The sequence below is a fragment of the Oncorhynchus gorbuscha genome, linkage group LG25, assembly GCF_021184085.1.
Source record: "Oncorhynchus gorbuscha isolate QuinsamMale2020 ecotype Even-year linkage group LG25, OgorEven_v1.0, whole genome shotgun sequence".
NCBI lineage: Eukaryota > Metazoa > Chordata > Actinopteri > Salmoniformes > Salmonidae > Oncorhynchus > Oncorhynchus gorbuscha.
Genome location: NC_060197.1, coordinates 4,116,180 through 4,137,370, shown reverse-complemented (window position 1 = coordinate 4,137,370; position 21,191 = coordinate 4,116,180). Strand labels below are relative to the sequence as shown.

Here is a 21,191-nt window from a genome sequence, read left to right as displayed (position 1 = left end):
AACTTGTAAATGAGTGATGAGTGAAAAGGGACACAGACTGACCGTAGGGAGAAACTGTGAGACCAGCTGCTACAACATGCAGTGTAGTATTGGAAACATCTGGACCTCTTCCAGATATCTGGGGGAATTGTTATTGAAACATATTCAAAGGCTTGTCTTGAGGGAATGAACCATTTTGAACCATTGTAGGTGCGACTTCATTTAAATATCTCTTCAAATGGACAAATGGAATACAAATGATGAAAACTTATATGGTGGAAAATGTATATACAGCAGTGTACACTCTTCCAAAAGGGTTCTTCAGCTGTCCCCATAGGAGAACCCTTTTTGGTTCCAGGGAGAACCCTTTTTGGTTCCAAGTAGAACCCTCTGTGGAAAGGGTCCTACATGAAACCCAAAAGGGCTCTGTCTTGGAACCAAAAGGGTTCTACTTGGAACCACAAATAGTTCTTAAAAGGGTTCTCCTATGGGGACAGCCGAAGAACCCTTTAAGGTTCCAGATAGCACCTTTTGTTTTAGTATACAGGGTGTTAATTTTTCATTTGCGTCAGTATGTAAATCGAATCATTGTGCTCTCATCCGCTGTGCCTCATGGCTCCTAATACGGTCGATATATTGTCTGTTTAAAACGTATTATTTGAATTGTATATATCTCTATAGTATACAGTATATGTCATTTGGATGAGGTACAGTTGAAATGTACATAAGTCTACACGTGTTTAATAGCTATCTGAATGTTCCCTTCCCTTCTCACCCTCCCTTATCCTAATATGATACTCCCTCACCCCTAATGTACAGTAATGACGTTAATGATTTCCTTTGCGCCATTAGTTGATTGTTTAATAGTTCTGGACAATGAAGCTGAGTGTTAATATCACTGGCCACTCACTCACTTATGAAGCTGTAAAATATTAACCATATTCAGTGGATTTATGGTGGCGTATTCATTTTTTAAATCAATTCAAATAAAATGTATGAAAAATGTTTCATGGCATTTTGTGTCCAGATTATTGAAATGATAGTGGTGTGGAGAAATGTATCACTTGTTAGGTCGGAATTGGAAATAGCTTTCATATTAAGCCTCCATAATTTCATATGAACATGGAATTACTTCAATCAAGGTGAGTAAACATCACACATATTTGGACATCATTTCAAAGTTGTTGTTTTTTAATGTAATCGATAATTAGGACAGGTCAACTCCAGTTGTAAACTACAATAACAGTTTTACTCCGAGTTCAACTGGAGAGTGGGGGAACTACAAAGTGAGGTATAATAGCAGGAGAACCAGAACTAATACTGGACACAAGCTCTTACACACTAACAGCTGTACAGAACATTAGCTCATTTTTACAAAAGTTGACAAAAGTTTACATCTTTCACTGTAGATAACATTAGAAAAGGAATTTCCTTTACATCAATGAGTACTTATGTTTCTTATTAATGTATGCCCTCAAAAACTGTTAGAAAAGTTGTTAGCAATTTTGCTGTTGAGGGTACCAGCAAAATAACCTTTGAAACCCCAGTAAAGGCATGAGGTTTTAACTTTAAGCTGCTTTAAATCAAGACATGCAATAAAAAAAAAATATTTGAGTGAGAATCGTTTTGTCACCTCAAACAAAAAGGATGTTATGTAATATGAACAAAAATCCAATTTATTACGACTTTCCAAAAATGACCTTGAAAAATGTTATAAGGTAAGCATTTTAGTAAGAAATGCTTAATTTGTATTATTCACGCAAAGTATGAAATCCCCTACAAGATTTTCCTATGAGAAATTTGGAAAGAAATACATTTTATCACTACTATCCAACTCTTTGTTGTGTAGCTGCTACAGGCCCCTATAAACCTACAGGACAAACATATAGGAACCATGCTGAGATAGGGCAGTATAAGCATCAACTTCCATTTGCTGATTCCCATGATGCACCACTAGTCCATCGGAGTGCGCTCCCTCTTCTTCCCATCCCGCTTCGGCTTTTTGGCATCTGCAAGAACAGGTGGGCATCAGGTTAGAATCTACATCCATACTGTCACTTACCCTGCAGTCAGTCGTGTTGTTAATCCTACCGCTGGCCTGAGGACTGCAGGTTTACTGTGCATGTGGACAAACATGAAAAGTGCTTTATCATCGTCCCACAAGAGTGGCTTTAGTACCTGACAGCCATGACAGGAACCACAGTCAATACCCCAGTCTCTGGTCTGATGAACAGGAGCAACATACCCCAGTCTCTGGTCTGATGAACAGGAGCAACATACCCCAGTCTCTGGTCTGGAGCAACATACCCCAGTCTCTGGTCTGATGAACAGGAGCAACATACCCCAGTCTCTGGTCTGATGAACAGGAGCAACATACCCCAGTCTCTGGTCTGGAGCAACATACCCCAGTCTCTGGTCTGATGAACAGGAGCAACATACCCCAGTCTCTGGTCTGATGAACAGGAGCAACATACACCCAGTCTCTGGTCTGATGAACAGGAGCAACATACCCCAGTCTCTGGTCTGGAGCAACATACCCCCAGTCTCTGGTCTGATGAACAGGAGCAACATACCCCCAGTCTCTGGTCTGATGAACAGGAGCAACATACCCCAGTCTCTGGTCTGATGAACAGGAGCAACATACCCCAGTCTCTGGTCTGGAGCAACATACCCCAGTCTCTGGTCTGATGAACAGGAGCAACATACCCCAGTCTCTGGTCTGATGAACAGGAGCAACATACACCCAGTCTCTGGTCTGATGAACAGGAGCAACATACCCCAGTCTCTGGTCTGGAGCAACATACCCCCAGTCTCTGGTCTGATGAACAGGAGCAACATACCCCCAGTCTCTGGTCTGGAGCAACATACCCCAGTCTCTGGTCTGGAGCAACATACCCCAGTCTCTGGTCTGATGAACAGGAGCAACATACCCCCAGTCTCTGGTCTGGAGCAACATACCCCAGTCTCTGGTCTGGAGCAACATACCCCAGTCTCTGGTCTGATGAACAGGAGCAACATACCCCAGTCTCTGGTCTGGAGCAACATACCCCAGTCTCTGGTCTGATGAACAGGAGCAACATACCCCAGTCTCTGGTCTGATGAACAGGAGCAACATACCCCCAGTCTCTGGTCTGATGAACAGGAGCAACATACCCCAGTCTCTGGTCTGATGAACAGGAGCAACATACCCCAGTCTCTGGTCTGATGAACAGGAGCAACATACCCCAGTCTCTGGTCTGATGAACAGGAGCAACATACCCCAGTCTCTGGTCTGATGAACAGGAGCAACATACCCCCAGTCTCTGGTCTGATGAACAGGAGCAACATACACCCAGTCTCTGGTCTGGAGCAACATACCCCAGTCTCTGGTCTGATGAACAGGAGCAACATACCCCCAGTCTCTGGTCTGATGAACAGGAGCAACATACCCCAGTCTCTGGTCTGATGAACAGGAGCAACATACCCCAGTCTCTGGTCTGGAGCAACATACCCCCAGTCTCTGGTCTGATGAACAGGAGCAACATACCCCAGTCTCTGGTCTGGAGCAACATACCCCAGTCTCTGGTCTGATGAACAGTAGCAACATACCCCAGTCTCTGGTCTGGAGCAACATACCCCAGTCTCTGGTCTGATGAACAGGAGCAACATACCCCAGTCTCTGGTCTGATGAACAGGAGCAACATACCCCAGTCTCTGGTCTGATGAACAGGAGCAACATACCCCAGTCTCTGGTCTGATGAACAGGAGCAACATACACCCAGTCTCTGGTCTGATGAACAGGAGCAACATACCCCAGTCTCTGGTCTGATGAACAGGAGCAACATACCCCAGTCTCTGGTCTGATGAACAGGAGCAACATACCCCAGTCTCCATACATATATTCTGCTATCTATCTATCCATCTGTCTATCTGTCGATCTGTCTGCACGTCTGCTTGTCTATCTACCTTCCTGTCTGTCTGCTTGTCTAATCTATCTGTCTTCCTGTCTGCTTGTCTGTCTGTCTGCCTGCCTATCTGTCTGTGTGTCTGTCTGCTAGTCTGTTTGCCTGTCTGCCTGGTTGCATGTCTGTCTGCGTTTAGAAGAGCGTGAGGGAGAAAGTAAACAACAAGGAAAAGGCAGGACTCATCTATAGTCTGTTTCCCCCAGGAGCTCCTATCATTGTAGATTACACGGTGGGATGTTGTTGGTGGGCGGTAACAGACGAGGATGTCAACTGGCTAATCAACACCTGTTTGTTTTGTACCTGATCTAAAGCAAGTTCCCACCTGCCACTAATTTAAGGTCCTCCCACGTCAGTTTGTTGATGAAAGCCTTGCCACCCTCTCCAGATAATCTGAGAAAAACATCCTCAAGATAAAACATTGAAACACTCCATCAATACTACTGTACGTTGCTGCTCCACTGCAACATATTAGAACGATCCAAATTGGATTTAAATTTACAGCACATGAATCGATCTATTCACCACCAATGCAGCATTAGCCAATATGCAGTGCCAAGTCAAATCATATACTGTACCAAGCCAAGTCATGTACTGTACCAAGCCAAGTCATATACAGTACCAAGCCAAGTCATATACAGTACCAAGCCAAGTCATATACAGTACCAAGCCAAGTCATATACTGTACCAAGCCAAGTCATGTACAGTACCAAGCCAAGTCATATACAGTACCAAGCCAAGTCATATACAGTACCAAGCCAAGTCATATACAGTACCAAGCCAAGTCATGTACTGTACCAAGCCAAGTCATATACTGTACCAAGCCAAGTCATATACAATACCAAGCCAAGTCATGTACTGTACCAAGCCAAGTCGTATACTGTACCAAGCCAAGTCATATACTGTACCAAGCCAAGTCATATACTGTACCAAGCCAAGTCATATACTGTACCAAGCCAAGTCATATACAATACCAAGCCAAGTCATATACAATACCAAGCCAAGTCATATACTGTACCAAGCCAAGTCATATACTGTACCAATCCAAGTCATATACTGTACCAAGCCAAGTCATATACTGTACCAAGCCAAGTCATGTACTGTACCAAGCCAAGTCATATACTATACCAAGCCAAGTCATATACTGTAACAAGCCAAGTCATGTACTGTACCAAGCCAAGTCATATACAATACCAAGCCAAGTCATATACTGTACCAAGCCAAGTCATATACTGTACCAAGCCAAGTCATATACAGTACCAAGCCAAGTCATGTACTGTACCAAGCCAAGTCATATACAATACCAAGCCAAGTCATATACTGTACCAAGCCAAGTCATATATTGTACCAAGCCAAGTCATATACTGTACCAAGCCAAGTCATATACTGTACCAAGCCAAGTCATATACTGTACCAAGCCAAGTCATATACACTACCAAGCCAAGTCATATACAGTACCAAGCCAAGTCATATACTGTCCCAAGCCAAGTCATATACAGTACCAAGCCAAGTCATATACTGTACCAAGCCAAGTCATATACAGTACCAAGCCAAGTCATGTACTGTACCAAGCCAAGTCATATACAGTACCAAGCCAAGTCATATACTGTACCAAGCCAAGTCATATACAGTACCAAGCCAAGTCATATACAGTACCAAGCCAAGTCATATACTATACCAAGCCAAGTCATATACAGTACCAAGCCAAGTCATATACTGTACCAAGCCAAGTCATATACTGTACCAAGCCAAGTCATATACAGTACCAAGCCAAGTCATATACAGTACCAAGCCAAGTCATAAACATCCGATCAGCAGTGGAGCATTAATGTGAAGAATGTGATGATAATCAGCATATAAAGTATTGTAAAACATCCCGATGCTAATCGTTCATCCCTGATAAACAAACAATGCAATCCATCGGTAAATACAGAAGTAATGATTCCTTGCTTGTATAGAATTGCCTAATCATTAATAAGTGGGTATAAATGAACCCGTTGTAAGGGTCGATATGCATCAGGCCAATGTACAGACCTAGAGATGACTCATGAATCGCAAGTGTCTAACTGATTGGTGATAACCTACCAGATGTTGCCTGTGCTACCAAAATGCATAATGTTTGTCACTCGAATCCTCCTAAAATATAATGCTGACATCAATGCCCCAGGGACCTGCTATCTGATCTATACATTTCTCATAAGCACATGTATTGCAATTGTCACGGCCCCTCCTCTGCAGTGCATATTGTGGACAAGCCGAGAGAGTTCTGTGAGTTTGGAGATTGGGATGTGGGTTTTCATACAAAAACACAGAAAATTGCTCCTCGCTCCATTTGTTTGGCCAGTTTTAATTTGTTTAACTGTGTTTTTGCCTTTGCCTTTGTCATCACATTTGGCTCCCTAGGGAGACAGAGAGAATCACATTCCCTCTGCGAGCCCCGTCTGTGAGATTGCAGCTCTCACCATGCCGGAGTGCTTTCTGCTGCATAGGCACATTACTGTGTACTCATTTCTGCCACCGCACTTTTGACACAGACTCATAATAATCAGAGTGGCTCTGAGAGATTATGTTTTGAACCGGGATTCCATGAAACAGGCTGAGTGCAATAAAACTGAATTCAGTGTCTGAATGGGCTGTCTCGTACACAGAGACACAACGACACAGCCCTTCTCAGGGGAATGATAAACCATCGCCGGCCCCAAAAGAACTCCTCGACGGCAGCCACAGGGTTTTCATCTCTATAAAGCCTTTTGTTTCCCCCTAAATCATCTCTGACATTTTCTGCTCCCCACTGTGGCTCCCCTGCTCATTCTTCTGGCTAAGGAGGGAGGAGAATAGGAGAATTCGACAGGTATTCATAACGTTTCATTTCTGCTTCATTTCGGTCACTCTCTGTTTTCCGGCCTTTCCATTTCATTCCGTGGGGCCCGTCTCTACCTGAGGTTAGACAAGGGAGAAGCTGACACTGAATCTCAGATCGCTCCCTCGCTGCCTCGCAGCATTGTCTCCTCAAGACTATGGGCATGACAGATGTTTTCTCCATTGCTCCTGGCAGCAGCAGACAAGGTGGCTTGTTTAGAATTGTAAATATGACTGGGTGGATATGGTGGCCCCAGCCGGAAGTAGGATAGTCCCTCGCTCTGTAGTTGGGGTTCATTACAAGTCCTCTGATCCCTCCTCTGTGACTCTGCTTGGCCTGGAATCCCCTTCCAACACACACACACAGAGGCAAACGCATACACACACGCACACGCACACACAAACATCGTCAGCCTCTCTGTTTTCCAGTAACCCCTTAGCTTACCAGGGCTTATCTGTCAAATGGCAGACATGGGAAATCATACTCTCAGATAGCAGGTCTTTCTTTTCAACTCTCTCCATCTTTCTTCTACACCGTCGTCCCTCCCTCCTCCTTTCATACTGTGGTTCTCACCCTCCCCAGGGAAGTAGGCCCGACTTAAAACAGGACTGGCCTCCATCACACAGGATTCATTTGGGAGTATATGATCATTCATACAGGTACAGTGCTATACAATCCTGTACATGTGCTTGCGCGCACGCACGCACACACACACACTGTATAGAAATTACCATTAAATGTTCATCACTGCAGAAGTAATGTTATTTCTGTGTGTCACCTTGCTATTTCTGTCACTGAAATACATGTACACCGAAGAAATACACCAACACAAATATGATTTTCATTTGGATCAGACTCCTTACATGTGACATCCTAAAAAGGCTTTGCTCGGCTTATGTGAACGATATTGTAGTTTTTCCAAAAACCATTACCCAAGCCAGGGGTTCCACTCCACTGTCAATCTGACATGTTTTTTTCCGTCACAGTGAGATTTGTTTTACCAGCTTTTAACCCTTTTGATTTCCCCAACTCCCAGGTTATTAGGATGCGAGGGGAACTTGAATTGAACCCAAAATCCCAATCAGATTGACAGGATTGCGTGTTTTTCTCTGTCCTCGACCAGGAAAACTGTCTTAACCATTAGCCGCCTGCCTGAAACACAATGAGGCTCTGGTCCAGTCGCTCCTGGAGAGTCTGTTCTGTTCTGGCACACCCTCTCATACAGCAGATTACTGTCAGGGCTGCTGCCAAATCTCCCCTGATTCCAGTTTCACACTCTCAACATATCACCACAGTAGCCTACTTCTCAAAACGCAGTCAGATTGGACATAATGTACACACTAGCCCCATGAGTCCTTTACTGGCAACATCATGCAGCATTCGTTCTATTTTTAACGACTTCTGCTCTCACTTGATTGGTTTTAACAGTGGGAGTCATCAGCTAAATAACGGACAAGTGGGAGTTGTTAATAAAGCCTTTATGTGGGGAAAATATATGGAAATCTGTGTGTTGGCCTCTATGTGTTGGTAATATTCTGTCATTGTATGAATGATGGAGCATTGAACTAAAGCATTCATCTTATTTACTTTCGGAACATTTTGTAAAGTTTGGACATGAGGTATACATCTTATACAGTGAGGGGGAAAAGTATTTGATCCCCTGCTGATTTTGTACATTTGCCCACTGACAAAGAAATGATCAGTCTATAATTTTAATAGTAGGTTTATTTGAACAGTGAGAGACAGAATAACATCAAAAACTTTCAGAAAAACGCATGTCAAAAATGTTATACATTTATTTGCTTTTTAATGAGGGAATTAAGTATTTGACCCCCTCTCAATCAGAAATATTTTTGGCTCCCAGGTGTCTTTTATCCAGGTAACGAGCTGAGATTAGGCGCACACTCTTAAAGGGAGTGCTTCTAATCTAGGTTTGTTACCTGTATAAAAGACACCTGTCCACAGAAGCAATCAATCAATCAGATTCCAAACTCTCCACCATGGCCAAGACCAAAGAGCTCTCCAAGGATGTCAGGGACAAGATTGTAGACCTACACAAAGCTGGAATGGGCTACAAGACCATCGCCAAGCAGCTTGGTGAGAAGGTGACAACAGTTGGTTATTCGCAAATGGAAGAAACACAAAAGAACTGTCAATCTCCCTCGGCCTGGGGCTCCATGCAAGATCTCACCTCCTGGAGTTGCAATGATCATGAGGACGGTGAGGAATCAGCCCAGAACAGAGCTCTTTGGCATCAACTCAACTCGCCGTGTTTGGAGGAGGAGGATGCTGCCTATGACCCCAAGAACATCATCCCCACCGTCAAACATAGAGGTGGAAACATTATGCTTTGGGGGTGTTTTTCTGCTAAGGGGACAGGACAACTTCACCGCATCAAAGGGACGATGGACGGGGCCATGTACCGTCAAATCTTGGGTGAGAACCTCCTTCCCTCAGCCAGGGCATTGAAAATGGGTCGTGGATGGGTATTCCAGCATGACAATGACCCAAAACACACGGCCAAGGCAACAAAGGAGTGGCTCAATAAGAAGCACATTAAGGTCCTGGAGTAGCCTAGCCAGCCTCCAGACCTTAATCCCATAGAAAATCTGTGGAGGGAGCTGAAGGTTTGAGTTGCTAAACCTCAGCCTCGAAACCTTAATCACTTGGAGAAGATCTGCAAAGAGGAGTGGGACTACATCCCTCCTGAGATGTGTGCAAACCTGGTGGCCAAGTACAAGAAACGTCTGACCTCTGTGATTGCCAACAAGGGTTTTGCCACCAAGTACTAAGTCATGTTTTGCAGAGGGGTCAAATACTTATTTCCCTCATTAAAATGCAAATCAATTTCTAACATTTTTGACATGCGTTTTTCTGAATGTTTGGTTGTTATTCTGTCTCTCACTGTTCAAATAAACCTACCATTACAATTATAGACTGATCATTTCTTTGTCAGTGGGCAAACATACAAAATCAGCAGGGGATCAAATACTTTTTTCCCTCACTGTAACAAACTGAATGGCAAATGTGTTATCTTAAACACGGTTTGATGAATGATGACTGCCAATGTTCATCAGCGCATTGAATGAAGTCGTTAGACAAACAGGGCTAACTGTGACTGACCTAAATATTGAATATGCACTTTCATTCTATTAAGACACTCATCTAGTTCATTGTATCAGACAGGTGAAATTAACCAAAACGAAATACATTAGAAATCTATCATGTCTGTTGGGCGAATTGCCAACTAAAACCACAATCTGCAATCCTCTATGTCATGTTCGGTGACCATCTCAGTCTCACTGCTTTCCATAATTGAAAGAGAAAAGTCGATGTTTCTTGACTTCTCATATTGTCTTCTTTAAATGGGTGAGTCTAGACGTCTACTGGCAGTTACTGAGAGAATGCAGCATTACATTTTCATACTTGTACTGCTCAATACTTGTATTTACCTTAGTTCACCCGAGTTGAAGACTTACTCCGACTGAACTTTTTAGGCTCAGTGAAGGGGCTAATTCCACCATAGTGGAGCTGGATTAAACATGAATCTCTGACAAGTCCAGCGCTATCGCAGAATGAATCATTCAGAGGATGTGGAGTCTTCAGCAGAGCAGGATGTCATCAGTGTGAGCTGTGAAAGTACTGCCAAATAATATGCTAATAAATATATGTTAGCAAGGTTAAAGGAGGAAAAAAGTTGACTGAAAGTGGCAACGTGCTTTAAATATGAAGCATAAAAAGAGCAGGTGAAAATTGTCCTTTTCTGATGGTGTAATAAACCAAACGTAATATCATCTTCCAGCGCTTCCGCACATTTATGGAGATTCACTCTCCAATGTATTGACTATTGTGTTTAAAATGGATCCTTTAACTTTGTGTTTTGTCCTCTACCAACCGTGTACAGTACCAGTCAAAAGTTTGGACACGCCTACTCATTCAAGGGTTTTTCTTTATTTTGAATATATTCTACATTGTAGAATAATAGCGAAGACATCAAAACGATGAAATAACGCATATGGAATCATGTAATAACCAAAAAAGTGTTAAACAAATCAAAATATATTTTAGATTTGAGATTCTTCAAAGTAGCCACCCTTTGCCTTGATGACAGCTTTGCATTCTCTCAACCAGTAGTCACCTGGAATGCATTTCAATTAACAGGTGTGCCTTGTAAAAAGTTAATTTGCTGAATTTGTTTCCTTCTTAATGCATTTGAGCCAATCTGTTGGGTTGTGACAAGGTAGGGGTGGTATACAGAAGATAGCACTATTTGGTAAAAGACCAAGTCCATATTATGGCAAGAACAGCTCAAATAAGCAAAGAAAAATGACAGTCCATCATTACTTCAAGGTCAGTCAATAAGGAACTTACAAGAACTTTGAAAGTTTCTTCAAGTGCAGACATAAAAACCATCAAGCGCTATGATAAAACTGGCTCTCATGAGGGTCGCAATAGGAAAGGAAGACCCAGAGTTACCTCGGCTGCAGAGGATAGGGGCTCCCGAGTGGCACAGAGTCTAATGTACTGCATCTCAGTGCAAGAGGCGTCACTACATACACTGGTTTGATCCCGGGCTGTATCACATCCGGCCGTGATCGGGAGTCCCATAGGGCGGAGCTCAGAGTTATCCAGGTTAGGGGAGGGTTTGGCCGCGGTAGGCCATCATTGTAAAATAACACCTCCAGGCTGTGTAAGGGCTATTAGACCAATAAGGAGAGTGATGGAGTGCTGCGTCAGATGACCTGGCCTCCACAATCACCCGACCTCAACTCAATTGAGATGGTTTGGGATGAGTTGGACCGCAGAGTGAAGGAAAAGAAGCCAGTGCTTAGCATATGTGGGAACTGCTTCAAGACTGTTGGAAAAGCATTCCAAGTAAAGCTGGCTGAGAGAATGCCAAGAGTGTGCAAAGCTGTCATCAAGGCAAAGGCTGGCTACTTTGAAGAATCTAAAATATATCATATATTTTTATTTGTTTAACACTTTTTATGGTTACTACATGATTCCATATGTGTTATTTCATAGTGCTGATGTTTTCACTATTATTGTACAATATAGAACATGTAAAAAATAAAGAAAACCCCTTGAATGAGTAGGTGTGTCCAAACTTGTGACTGGTACTGTATACATTTTTAGACTAGTAATATATTGACTGGTACCTACACTATTTCCTGGTATTGTAAGTTAAACATTCACCAAACATGTGTTCCCTTTGCAGTGGTTTATCTTACCATTCAAACCCCTCAGGATATACACAACTGGTAAAGACATATATGTACCATATATGTAAATCTATGGCTTTGCTGGTAAGCTCTCCCACACTCTCCCTCAGCCTACCTTGCAGCTTGGTCTTGGGGATCTTGCCGCAGGGCTTGGTGGCGCTCACTGTGTTAGGACAAGTGGCATCCATGAGAGCGCGTTTCAGCACCCCAGTCCGGTTCTTCTTCCCTGTCACCAAGTCACACTCTCCCCAGGCCTGGAAGTCAAACTTGCATTCACCTACAGAGACATGGTTACAACAGAGATACATGTTCAATATAAAACACACATTTTACAGGATTGTTACAGCCACAGACATACCTACTGTATAAACACTGCCGTTCAAAAGTTCGGGGTCAATTAGAAATGTCCTTGTTTTTGAAAGAAAAGCACATTTTTTGTCCATTAAAATAACATCAAATTGATCCGAAATACAGCGTAGACATTGTTAATGTTGTAAAGGACTATTGCAGTTGGAAACAGCAGATTTTTTGTGGAATATCTACATTTGCGTACAGAGGCCCATTATCAGCAACCATCACTCTTGTGTTCCAATGGCACGTTGTGTTAAATAATCCAAGTTTATCATTTTAAAAGGCTAATTGATCACTAGAAAACCCTTTTGCAATTATGTTATTAAATATTAAGTTCTGCTTTTCTGATGTATCAAATACTTACGTCATGCAATAAAATGCAAATGAATTACTTAAAAATCATACAATGTGATTTTCTGGAATTTTGTTTTCGATTCCGTCTCTCACAGTTGAAGTGTGCCTATGATAAAAAAAATATATAGACCTCTACATGCTTTGTAAATAGGAAAACATGCAAAATCGGCAGTGTATCAAATACTTGTTCTCCCCACTGTACTTCAAGTTAGAAAATCCTTCCCCTAACCCTGACCTTAACCCTTTCACCTAACTACTAACCATATCCTTAACCCTAACCCTAAACCCTAGCCTCGCTAATGTTAGCCACCTAGCTAATGTTAGCGTTAGCCATTTAGCCACTTAGCTAACATTCACAACAAATTGGAATTCATAACATATCAGTATTGTAGATTTGTATTATATTATATGAATTTCAATTGGTAACATATCATAAGAATTTTAATTTGTAACATATAATACAAAATGGATGATGAACTTCCACAAATGAATACATACCATATAATACTAATTTGACTGTCCCAGATTGGTATTTACTATGCTACGTCTTCCCGTAAGTCCAGGCTGCTTGTATTATGGTGATTGTAGCACCCAGAAGACATCCCATAGGTTGAATACAACTGATCAAGTAGAAAATGAAATGTAATTACATTTTTCGGCCTAGAATCAGCAATTAAGACCTGGACCCTCAAGCTCAGAGAGCTGCTGTTGTGGAACATCCTTTCTTTTACTGGAAAGGGGATTTTTTCATAAAATGTCTGATTTATTTTAGTTTTATCCGTTAAATAATCTGATCTTCTACTCAAAAACACCAGAACCGGTAATATTTGCAAAAATAATTACATTCTAACTATTCTCAGCCCCAGGACTTTCTTTATCAACCACCAACTGGTGCACCGTGTTATTAGCCAATGTATGGCTTTCCTGCCGAGACCAGATTGTCTCCTTTATGCTCCATTTTGCCCAGTTTCTCCACTCTGAAGATTCCATCTGTCTTTCCCATACATAGACTGTCTGACGTTCTCTGCCTTTCAAAGGGGGCCTCCACTCTTTCACTTGATATTTTATTCTCTTTATGGAAAGAAAACATTTAAGCAGTCTACAGACTGGATTTCATTAAGGATCTTATTTTACAATTTATTCAGAGTCCTCTTTAAACCCCTCCCCCAAGGATGCAGGGCTGTTCCAGGAAAGGTTAGCCATGCCCCGTTCTTGTGTGTAAGAATGTGTGTCCTCATTCGTGTGTGTGTGTACGTGTTTGTGTTTGTCATCCCTCCATCCCTCTCTCCCGTCCTTTTGTTGGACTCTTGGCTGTGACACTCGTTTCCCTATTTCTCTCAGAGAAAAGCTTGGGCCGCTGTCACCTGGCTCTGAAATCCCAGGGCACTCGGCTGAGGGGAGCGGAGGGGGGGGATGAGGAGGGGTTGACAGGACCATTGTTCTGGGAATTCTACAGGGATCTTCAAAACAGAGTGCTCTAAAAGCGTGTGCCTCTGTACCTATAATTTGGCAGTGAACACGTGTAGCATATGGGCATGTGTGAACCTTACTCCTCAGCCTGAAGTGTCCCCACTTGTTAGCTTTTCATGTGGCGCTGCCTGGTAAGATGCTTCAGGTGGGCAGTCACGTGTGCTAGCAAAGCAGAGATTTTGGGTTCAAGCCTGGGTGTGAGCTGAATCAGGAGGAAGCTAGTAGGGAAAGTGGCAGGTAGCTCTGTTTGGACTCACATCTCTGCTGTATATACCCAGGCTGTAATTTTCTGAACCAGGCAATCATTCCCTGGGAATGTCCATTCATGAAGACTGAATTGAAAACCCAACTGAATATCCTACTCCATTGAGTAGCAGCATGTTTTCCCCTTTAATGGACATGGATACACAACAAAAAATATTACCAAAACAAAAATACATAAAATCCCTAGACCAGTCATGTTCGTGCTGAATTGTAAATGTGAGTCCGCTCCCCATGACCACACTCACACACCTCCAAACTGCTTCTTCCAGTTACAGGGGATCTTGCAGCGCTGGGTCTTGATGGTCTGCTTGCAGTCGGTGCCAGTGCGTGTGCCCTCCCTGGTGCCCAGGCCGCAGTCACCCTCGTTGGCCACGCACACACTCCACTGCCACTCCCCACAGTCTGACTTACGCTCCTTCTTCCCTGCAGGATCGCACACACACACCAACCTTATACTGCAGTTATGTCTGGAACACAATTATGTGGGCTGTAATTAGGCCAGGCTAGAGCTACACTACCACTGTGAAAGGTCAAAGTATTCAAATATATAAAGCACCGAGATGTGCGTCTGTCATTGTGAGTCTGCAGTGAGCCACCCCCCTGTATTTATGCACAAATCTGACCTGATTTGAGCTTTACATCAAATTACCATTCATACCTTGTAGCAGGTACTGTAATAGGAGATCCCCCTCCATCCACATATCAACTGTCTGACTGCTACCAATCTGCCGGTGTTTCTCACCTTGTTTCTCAGCTATCCCCCCCTCGCCTGCTGTCACTGTGAGGACCAGGAGGGCCATGACGACCAGAAGCGTCCACTGCTGCTGTCCTGACATGCTAGGAGAGAGGGAGAACAGGCACTGAGGAATAACAAGTACAGCAACCAATGTAACTCTGTGGGAGACATTCCATTGAAGGCCTCCCCTTCACCACCCTCTCATTTCTTCAGACGAAGGGGCAGACTTGACAAAGAACCACAGCATGCCCCTACTTACATGTATGGTTCACAGTTACAGGTGAAGGCAAGCTCAGGCTATTTGTGGAATAAATGGTTGTTATCTGCTACAATGGCCTGCTGTGTGCTGCACTGTGCTCGTGTCTACAGACGTGTATGATGACATGGGGAAATTATCGGCTGTCAGACAATGATACAGACGATTTGGGAATAGAAATAAACCTTTTTTTGCATGTTCTTTATGAATAGACTAATTGTTTCCCCTCCAGGCGCTCTCCGGCCTCCCAGCGGCCCAATAAAGAGAAGCACCATTCTAATCGCGGGTGCTGCTGTGCTCGGGAACTCTGGGTGATGGAATTAGCGCACCATCCCCGTTTCTCATTCATTCCTTCTTTCACTTTCCCCCTGTTTATTTTGGAGATACCCTAAATCCCACAGAAGGGGAATCAGCGTGAGATTTAAACAATTACTGAGCGTCTTGGATGCCAAAATGCTCCACTGTGCCCAAATTACTGCAAAAGGTACAGCCTGGCTGGGAAATCATTTACATTTGTCAATTTTAATTAATCATGAGATGACATGGCTCTTACCAACCCCCTGGCGCACTTGGCCCTGTATTTTTAGTCCTCTCCAGTTTGAGACTTTGCAGAAGTTGATGCACCCCACGTCTATTAGCCATGTAGGCAAGGTGATAATCAATTTAAAAAGAAGGCATTCAAACTCTTTCTTTTCTTTTATTATTAGTCATTATTAATAGAGTGTTCACTGGTTGAATTCACTTCTGCTCTCCGTGCATCTATATATAATGAGTCTACTCTGAGTTGAACTCATCTGAACCCTTACAGTACAGGGCTTGAACCCTCAACAGTGGAAGCATACAGCATACCCACTTTAACTCAGAGGCAGAATAACATTTGATTTGATTTGAGAACCCCTTTAGACAGACTGTTTTCTTGCCAGAAGCAGTTTGGTGTCAGTCAAACTGTTCAGCCAATGGTCCATTCTTCTCTCTATTCCAAGAAAAATCTTGTTGGTCCAACACCTTTGATCGTTTCAAAAAATAGACAACCTGCAAAGTGTAAAGAGTTTTCTGAGAAATTCCCCAATCGTACTTCTGGTTTGCAACCAGGAGTTTGGAAGCTACGGCATTGTGACTTCTCAAAGGAGAAGTCTTTCCCCTTAATGATTAATAAGCAGTCTGCAGATGAGTTCCAGTCCAGGTCCAGGTGTAGTTGAGGAGGGCTACAGGTTAAAGAGGGATATCAACCTCCTGCAGCGTTCAGTACAGTATGTTCAGACAGAATAGTTTGCTGAGGGGTAGACTACAGGGTTTCCCTCATTGCAATGGAATCAAGTGTTCCTCCTTTCACTCACTGGTGCTGTGCATCAAATGTTTACACCCAATCCCTTTCTGTCTCTCAGAGCATGACAACACTTTCCATAATGGATGATTTTGTAAGTCGCTCTGGATAAGAGCGTCTGCTAAATGACTTAAATGTAAATGTAAATGATTGGATTGATTCAGTACACTTGACTTTTAGATGCCACATGTGCATCTCCATTGTAACCTGGATTTCCATTGTAAAAAATAAAGATGTTTTTATTGTCACATAGACCAAATAGGTGCAGGGAAATGTGCTGTTTTACAGGGTCAGCCTTACTAGTACAGTGCCCCTGGATCAAATTAGGCTTAAGTGCCTTGCTCAATATAGATTTTGTTCACCTTGTTGGCTCGGGTATTCAAACCAGTAACCGTTTGGTTACTGGCCCAATGCTGTATCTGCTATGCTTACCTACCGCCCTACTACTACAGAGTCGATCGATAATACCTGAGTTCTCAGATACTGTACACACCATGCATACTGAACCATACCCGGGTTATCGTATGATATTTAACTTGTATTTGGGAATAAAGTGACGATTTCTTTTCCCACTATCCCTCCCACCACCCATAGATCATTTCAAATGTATATCTTCTCATATCACAACCAGACACAAGTCACCATATGACAGTGGAATTCAGTTGGGGATGTGAACCTCCAGTTGGGTTGGCAAAATTATACTTTTTCATAGATATATTTTTTCTTACCGTAAAATAAGAGTACAGATTATTGTATGGGACAATATACAAACGTTTTTGAGAAAGATTATTTGAAAAATACAATTTTATTGAGTGAATGTACTCTGTACTTTTGTCCAATGTCCTCTGTCACATAAACAAAAGTCTTGCCTGATTCTGTATGTCCAGACATCGATTAACACCTCTTTATTATGAAAAGCACATTTATTGACTGTTATTGATGTGGGGATATTTATCATGTGGAATATATTGCCTCAATGTGTTTGTACCTTTGTCAATTGTCAATTAGGTAATTGGTAGGGTTTGTGGTGCATTCTAGGTAATATGTATTGCTACAAGAAGCTTATAATTTCTTTGCTTGTTAGACTAGACATCCAGGTAACAGGTTGGCTTGCCTGCTTGCCTGCTTGCCTGCTTGCCTGCTTGCTTGCTGCTGGTTAGTGCTGAGCGATTAACCACATCAGTTCTATGTCATTCAGTTTTCTTCTGTGAGCTCAATAGTCAAATTGCACAGTATATCTATAGATTAATCAGATCCAGCCTGAACTGTGTGATAGGGAGTTGTAGTTTCCAGCAGGCCAATATTCTACATAGTTTAGTGCATAAAGCATGGTAATTAACTACAATGACCTTAATGTAATTGTCCGTCCGGTCTGTGTTTCCAAAGACAGTACAGTATGAAACTATGTATGTTTCTTTACGCCTGCTACAGAGGAGACAAGAATGCGGTATCGTGAGGGGATGTAGAGATCCGCTGCTGCTTTACCAGGTATGTCTACCTGAAAATACATGATCAAAATAATTGATAGTTGGTATTCAGCAGTCATAGAAGCATGCGTTACTTACTTTGAAGAACTACAAAATTGTGATTTTTGTCAGACAGCATAGGCTGTCTATAGCATAGCTCTATAGAGATTAAATGATGACTTGGAATGAATTAAGAAAGTAATCAAATAAAACAAATGTAATATACACAACAATTTAAATATTTTATTAAAGTAAAGTCATGTGAATAAATTATGGTTAATAAGTAGTAATGGGCAGTCACTACCATCATGGGACTTGTATTAATTGTTTTATTCTGTGTTGTTACAGCATTCAACATAAATAATCAAAACCGAAATCAAAAACCTTTAAAAATATATATAATCTAACCGAAACCATACCGACCTCAAAGCACTACTGGTTCAGCACGACTGTCAGGTTTACAGGCATGATTGAAGCCTGTGTTTTCTTTGGGTATATATTTTTTTGATTCCAGTCTGTAGATCTGCATTGTTGCAAAAGCTAAATCAAAATGCATGGTCAACTTCACAATATTTATTGGTTACTTTTCATTTCAATAAGAATTGAAGGTGATATGTTGATGTAAAAAATGTAAATTTACCACTTCAAAGGTTGTCATTAGATTTGGGATGGGTGGGGATGCGAGAAATTATTGTGAAAAAAAGTAAGGTCCCCAGAAAAAGTCCCCAGAAATTCTGGTGGGAAAAAAATGGGGTCCAAACTGAAAAAGTTTGAATACCACTGGAAGCCAAATGAGAAGACCTAATACGATGAGTCATCACTCCTATCTGTCACAATGAAGTGGGGTCCAAGCTGAAAAAGTTTGAATACCACTGGAAGCCAAATGAGAAGGCCTAATACGACGAGTCATCACTCCTATCTGTCACAATGAAGTGGGGTCCAAGCTGAAAAAGTTTGAATACCACTGGAAGCCAAATGAGAAGGCCTAATACGATGAGTCATCACTCCTATCTGTCACAATGAAGTGTGATTCTTTCCTGTGGCGCAGCAGGGAAGATCACAGTGTGGAGTGCTGGGTAGGCGTGTGAGGCTCAACCCCACCCACTCCGTTAGAGGAGGACGACATGGCTTAGGGACCACAGGGGAACATGCGTTCACCAGCTGCCAAGCAGGCGGGTGCACCTCAGTCCTCCTCAGCCCTCGACAGAAACACTGTGGCAGACACAGTCCATGAGCCAGGCAGAATTAGTCCTGTCAAACACTCCATTTCCCCATTGATCTGTGAACAGCGGTGGCGGCGCTCAGCGAGTTTGTGGAGCTCACCACAAACTCCTTCCCCTCCATTCCCGCTCCACTCCCTCTCTCATTGATACTGCTTCAATAGCCTCTATTCATATCATATCAAGAAAAGAGCCGTTAAAATGAATAAATGAAAAGACAGAAAGAGAATCGACTGGGGGGGGGGTATTAGCTTTCTAAAGCTACATGCAAAATATTGGACCACGGTCATCCTCCAAAGAACGAAAATGTACACTTGATCTTTTTTTGATGTTGTAATATTTTGAACGGAATAGATGATATGGTAATCCAACCATTACAAGTCTCTACTGGTCTGATAGAGGGAAATATCCTAACAAATGAGGGGGATTCATGCACTAGCATGCTGTGGTAAGTAGCCATACATAAATAAAACATGCATTGAATTCTATCCCCCTGAAGGCTCAGAGGCAAATCCCCATTTTCTTAAACCAGCAAGAATTCAATTATACATAGATCGTATTTTGAGATAAGTATAGCCTTCAAAGCATTGTTTTAGGTTTAAATAAACCTTCCACTGTTCATCCAACCTCAGCCGCTCACAGATTACAAAAACAAATAGGCCTAAACAAACTTGTGAACAGGGAGAAGTAGCTCCCTCCCTTCCCTGTCCTATGCCTAGTATTGTTGTTCCAAAATGTAATGCGTACATGACAACATTCTGTTATCTTAGTGAGAAGGTGACCTACAATAACGGCGTACCGGTGTTTCTGTAGGCTAGAGAGATGGCTATCAATGACACTAAACCAGGGTGCTAAAACCTAGTTCTGGAAATGACAGATTGCTCAGATCACAGCGTCCTATAACTGCCTGGTCACCTGGCGGGTTTATATACTCCTTAAGACGTCATTGTGATATCTTATTACTTATTATATAAAAGCTACAGTAGGTGCAACAACCTCTAATGCTTGGTACAGAGCTATGAGAGGGCCAGGAGTCTTTCCTGACTTTGTGAGAAACTCCAGGCCTTAGTAAGATCAGGTCATCACGTCACTCTCGATGGTGGCCCCTAGTTTAAAACGTGATGCCAGACTATCTCAAAAGATCACGATTCACTGGTTGGTTTAGCTATTACTTTCTGTTGACTCTTATTGAAAGGGAAAATGTTTGAGTATTTTTCTATTTGTCCTTGGGGAAAGTAGGATGGATATACACCTTTGAGATGTTTTAATTATATTTTAGAGGAGCAGAAAAAGGCTTCATCCAGACACACAGTACATTAAAAGGATGTATTTCTTGTTGAGTGTTTGCCTGTTTCTGTTTCATCATCACACCTTAAGATACATTTCTAAACAGATGAAAAACATCTTGACTACGGAGTGCAGTGTAAGACTGGTTGCAAACACAGCCACCAGGTATACAGTATGACCGGAACAACATAAAAGTTCACAAAACCCCAGAAAAACAGATATTACTGTATTGCTAGACATTTCTGCACGGTTGGAGCTAGAAACACAAGCCTTTCACTGCATCCGCGATAACATCTGCAAAACTGTGTACGGGACCAATAAACTTTGATTTGATTTGATAGAAAACAACATGGTAAACAAACCTCCACCAGCCAGAGGAAGATAGTCAAAGTCACGATAAACAAACCTCCACCAACCAGCCAGAGGAAGAGAGTCAAAGTCATGGTAAACAAACCTCCACC

At 42.4% G+C, this 21,191-nt stretch overlaps 1 protein-coding gene across 2 annotated transcripts in view; it reads right to left on the bottom strand.

The window, feature by feature from the left end:
- LOC124014454 (pleiotrophin-like) overlaps positions 1–21,191 on the bottom strand; it is a 106,601-nt gene that overhangs the window by 488 nt on the left and 84,922 nt on the right. For both annotated transcript variants that reach the window (XM_046329444.1, XM_046329443.1), the window contains exons 2-5: positions 15,184–15,278; positions 14,691–14,864; positions 12,118–12,279; positions 1–1,988 (exon numbers count right to left, since the gene is read on the bottom strand). The exon at positions 1–1,988 is cut by the window's left edge and continues 488 nt beyond it. In XM_046329444.1, coding sequence (XP_046185400.1) covers positions 1,933–1,988; positions 12,118–12,279; positions 14,691–14,864; positions 15,184–15,277 — 486 coding nt within the window. In that variant the 5' untranslated portion in view covers position 15,278 and the 3' untranslated portion in view covers positions 1–1,932. The remainder of the gene's footprint in view (positions 1,989–12,117; positions 12,280–14,690; positions 14,865–15,183; positions 15,279–21,191) is intronic.